Source organism: Nanorana parkeri, unplaced genomic scaffold (genome assembly GCF_000935625.1).
Source record: "Nanorana parkeri isolate BGI_ZX_2015 unplaced genomic scaffold, ASM93562v1 scaffold347, whole genome shotgun sequence".
Lineage (NCBI taxonomy): Eukaryota > Metazoa > Chordata > Amphibia > Anura > Dicroglossidae > Nanorana > Nanorana parkeri.
Genome location: NW_017306615.1, coordinates 1,359,639 through 1,364,231, shown reverse-complemented (window position 1 = coordinate 1,364,231; position 4,593 = coordinate 1,359,639). Strand labels below are relative to the sequence as shown.

At 49.7% G+C, this 4,593-nt stretch overlaps 1 protein-coding gene across 1 annotated transcript; it reads left to right on the top strand.

The window, feature by feature from the left end:
- Window positions 1-2,106: 2,106 nt before the first annotated feature.
- Window positions 2,107-4,006, top strand: LOC108788735 (5'(3')-deoxyribonucleotidase, mitochondrial-like). Its single transcript, XM_018558577.1, has 3 exons — window positions 2,107-2,196; window positions 2,625-2,739; window positions 3,819-4,006. The coding sequence occupies exons 1-3, from the start codon at window positions 2,107-2,109 to the stop codon at window positions 4,004-4,006; spliced, it is 393 nt and encodes a 130-aa protein (XP_018414079.1).
- The last annotated feature ends 587 nt before the right edge of the window (window positions 4,007-4,593 follow it).

The window sequence follows — 4,593 nt, the reverse complement described above, 5'->3', positions numbered from 1 at the left end:
ACTGGGATGCCATTACAGTTCATGTGCGTGTAAAGGCCGGCATCCCAATACTTTTATCAATATCTTGTATGTTCTTTATTGATGTGCACAAGTGTTTATTAGTCCATTGGATTGGGGGGGGGGCTACTCAGTGGGACTTATAAACAGTCTTTAGTTCTAGTACTGCAAGTGGCGAGTCGTGAGTGGCGGTGGCCATCTTTAAACCTGGAAAGTGCCCACATTACATTTTATATATTGCCGAAACGGCAATATATTAAATGTAAATCATTCCCTGGTGGTCCAGTGGGGAATCGGTATGATGTGCATCTCTTGCTTGATGCAGACCATACTGATCGCTCCCTCGTGGTGCCGCTGCTGACTAGCAGGGAGCGATTAGTATGGTCTGCATCAGCCAGAGGTGCAGATCACACTGATCCTCCACTGGACCACCTGGATGTGCCCTCAGTGCCCCACTGGACCCCATTAATGCATCATTTCTTCCTGCAAAACAGGTAAGCAGGAGAGGGGGACATTTTTTAGCTATTGTTATTAGTTGTCTGTGTGATGTGTTTTATTGTGTTTTCTTGAGTGTGTGAGTGTATGATATGTGTGTGATATGTGTGTGGCCTTGGGCGGGTGCTATGTGTATAGTCCTGTGCGTTGCTATGTCCTGTGCATTGCTATGTCCAGTGCGTTGCTATGTGCAGAGTCCTGTGTGTTGCTATGTGTAGAGTCCTGTGTGTTGCTATGTGTAGAGTCCTGTGCGTTGCTATGTCCTGTGCGTTGCTATGTCCAGAGCGTTGCTATGTCCAGAGCGTTGCTATGTGCAGGGTCCAGTGCTTTGCTATGTGCAGAGTCCTGTGGGTTGCTATGTCCAGAGCTTTGCTAGGTGTAGAGTCCAGAGCGTTGCTAGGTGCAGAGTCCAGTGGGTTGCTATATCAAGAGCATTGCTACATGCAGAGTCCATAGCGTTGCTATGTTCAGTGGGTTGCTATGTCCAGTGCGTTGCTATTTTCAGTGCGTTGCTATGTCCAGTGCGTTGCTATGTGCAGAGTCCAGTGCGTTGCTATGTCCACTACGTTGCTATGTGCAGGGTCCAGAGCTTTGCTACGTGCAGGGTCCAGAGCTTTGCTACGTGCAGGGTCCAGTGGGTTTCTATGTCCAGTGCGTTGCTATGTCTAGTGTGTTGCTATGTCCAGTGCGTTGCTATGTGCAGGGTCCAGTGCGTTGCTAGGTGCAGGGTCCAGTGCATTGCTAGGTGCAGGGTCCAGTGCATTGCTAGGTGCAAGGTCCAGGGCGTTGCTATATGGGAGGGGACATTGGAGTGTAAGCTCCTCTGTACAGAGACTGATGTGACTGTGGGGGAGGGAACATTAGAGTGTGAGCTCCTCTGTACAGAGAGTGATGTGACTGTGGGGGAGGGGACTGTCTGGCTCCCCTCGCTCTCTCTCCTGGTTGCCTCCCCTCGCTCTCTCTCCATTTGAGTTTCGCCTAAGGTCTCACAAAGTCTAGAGCCGCCTCTGCTTGCACATTACTTATGCTGCATGCAAATACACTCTGCCTAGGAACGCCCACTGCTCCAGACACTCATCGAGGCATTTTGACATTTGCATAACTCCACCCACGAGCCAGCCCACGGAGGCTCAACATCACATGTGGGCGTTACCTAGGGCGGTCTGCATGCAAATACAGCCTGCCTAGGAACGCCCAACTCCTCCAGACTGACATTAACCCATCAAGGCATTGTGATATTTGCATAACTCCACCCAAGAGCCAGCCCACTTCTTGCATCAGGGCTGAGGGCTCTTGACAAGAGTATTGAGACAGGTATCTCTGTGCTTTTCTTTGCAATGCAGGCTGATCATCGCTGGTGGGAGGGGCCGACAGGGCGCTCTACATTCCAGAGAACATCACAGCACCCTGCTGGCCCCTCCCACCAGCCATGATCAGCCTGCATTGCTTAGAGATGACATCACTGGCTGTAAAATAAGGTTGTCATGGAAACATAAAGCTTAATTAATTTATTGGGAGAGGGAGGAGGAAGGTAAGACACAATATAAGCAGAATAAACTCTAGCTTTCATATTGTTTAGTACAAGTTTACGTGTTCTTTACGTGTGGGTGATACATGATCTGTGTTTCTGTTCCTTACTATAGCACCGATGTCTTCATATGCACCAGTCCAATCAAACGATACAAGTACTGTCCATATGAAAAGGTAAGAAAACCATTGCAGAAAACCTTCAGAGAAAAGTACCGGGAGAGTAAAATATACTAGCACACTCAGCGCTAAGGTAAAAAACAGAGGTTTAGATACACGTCTTCTGCAGAAAATGTGAAAGCTGCACTGCCCCCGCCATGGCACCTCCATGTAGTGCGGTCCTAACCAGGGGCGTAACTAGAAATCACAGGGCCCCATAGCAAAATTTTGTATGGGGCCCCGTGATTGCTAGTTATGCCACTTGCAGAGCCCACCTGATATACCAAACAGCCCACCTGAGAGTGACCCTGCAGAGCCCACCATAGACTCTTTATAGTGGTCATTTTTGATGCTTTCTACCAGAAAATGGAATCTAAAGCAAATCTGTAACAGGTAGAAAGTGGGGTAAAGTCTGATTGTAATGCAGTTGTCTTTCTCATTCGCAGTATGCTTGGGTGGAGAAGCACTTTGGACACGAGTTTTTGGAGCAGATTATTCTGACCAGAGACAAAACTGTGGTTTCCGCTGACCTCCTGATTGATGACCGGCCGGATATAACAGGTAACATTTTTTCTGTTTTCATTACATACCGTATTTTATAGGGATGCACCAATACCAGTATTTCGGTATCGAGTACCGATACTTATATTTCGGGACTCGTCGATACCGAGTACCGATACCGGTACTTCCAGTAGCATAGAGCCGGCTTTCCAGGGCAATCAGGAAGCCAGGAAGGCTTCTTGATTGCCCGGGAAGCCAACTCCATTCTGTTTGGCCAGCTGAATGCTGATTGGCCAAGAAGCCGGCTTCCCAGCCAATCGGCATCGAGGCCGGCCAAACAGATCTGACAATATGGTGACACGACCCCCACCCTGCAGGCACTCATTCCCCTCACATAGATCCTTAGCAGCCGTCATTACCGTACCAGTCCCTCGGCCAGCTGGGAAGACACCGCTCTCCCGGATCTGTACAGCGCCCACGTGATCGGCCCTCAGCCTGCTACTGCGCATGCGCAGACTGCCCAGCACTCTCATTCAGAAATCCTGTGCATGCGCATTAGCAGGCTGAGCGCCGATCACGTGAGCGCTGTGCACACAGGAGACGTCAGATCTGGATGAGGGACTGGTACGTTAAAGAATGTAAGGATCTATGTGAGGGGAATGATTTGTCTGCAGGGAGGGGGTCGTGTCGCTATATGATCAGATTTGTTTGCCCGGCTCGACACTGATTGGCTGGGAAGCCGGCTTCCCGGCCAATCATCATCGAGCCGGCCAAATAGCATGGAGCCAGCTTCCCGGCTCCATCTTTCCTCGCGGCACTGCCGATCAGAGGAAATCTCCCTCTGGCCAGAAGTTCTAGTATCGGGAAAGGTATCGGAGCATACTCGCTCAAATTTTCGGTATCGGCACCGATACTAGTATCGGTGCCTCACTAGTATTTTATGATGATGTCACTGGTTCAGGGTCTGATGATGTCATCCCAAACCTCTCTATGCCATGCAAGCAGATCATGGCTGGTGGGAGGGGCCATTAGGGTGCTGTACATAGCTTCCTGAAAACATTCAGTACAGGTATCAACCACACATAATGACCATGCCATAGCGGGACTTTAATCCTTCAATCAGTCTTCTTCGTTCGCAGGAGCCGAAGCTATCCCAAGATGGGAACACATCCTCTTCACAGCCTGCCACAATCACCATCTTGGCTCGAGCTCGCCCCTCAGGAGGCTCCAGTCTTGGCGGGATGACTGGAAGGGAATCCTTGACAGTAAGCGCTCTCAGCTTTTTGAAGGATGCAAGGGAACCCACCAATCAGAGCCGAGGGATTAACCAATCAGAACAAAGCCATCAAACTTCTCCTTTCCCTTTTGGATGTCATTGGATGAGTTCGGTGCTGAACCTTGAAGCTGTGGATGCCGATGGGGAAGACTGTCCAAACACATTTCCTGCAGTGGCCCCTTCCATTACCTAAGACTGAGGAGGGGGAAGGTGCCTGAGTTACACTGTATTAGGATACATACGCACAATGGCCCAGCCATTATTATATGATTAGACTGGTGTTTTTATGGAATAATTTCAATCTCTTCTCTGTCCTCTCTCTCTATCTCCTTCTCTCTCTCTTCCCTTGCTCTCTTCTTTCTCTCTCCCTTCTCCCCTCTCTCCTTCTCTCTCTCTTACTTCGCTCTCTTCTTTCTCTCTCCACTCTCTTGTCTTCTTCTCTCTCCTCTCCCTCTCTCCTCTTCTCCTTCTCTCTCCTGTTTCTCTCTCTCTCCCCCCTCTCACTTTCTATCTCTCCCCTCACTCTCTCCTCTCTCCCCCCCTTCCCTCTCTCCTTTCCCCTTTCTCTTCCCTCTCTCTGTATCCTTTATTTCTCCTCTGATCTTCCTCTCTCCCCCTCCTTTCTCCCTCTCTCTATC

Bases quoted from the DNA above. Each gene is read 5' to 3' on its own strand.
- LOC108788735 (XM_018558577.1), top strand. From the start codon at position 2,107: ATGATCTGTGTTTCTGTTCCTTACTATAGCACCGATGTCTTCATATGC. The intron at 2,197-2,624 runs GTAAGAAAACCA...TCTCATTCGCAG, and splicing joins AGTACTGTCCATATGAAAAG to TATGCTTGGGTGGAGAAGCA. The intron at 2,740-3,818 runs GTAACATTTTTT...CTTCGTTCGCAG, and splicing joins TGACCGGCCGGATATAACAG to GAGCCGAAGCTATCCCAAGA.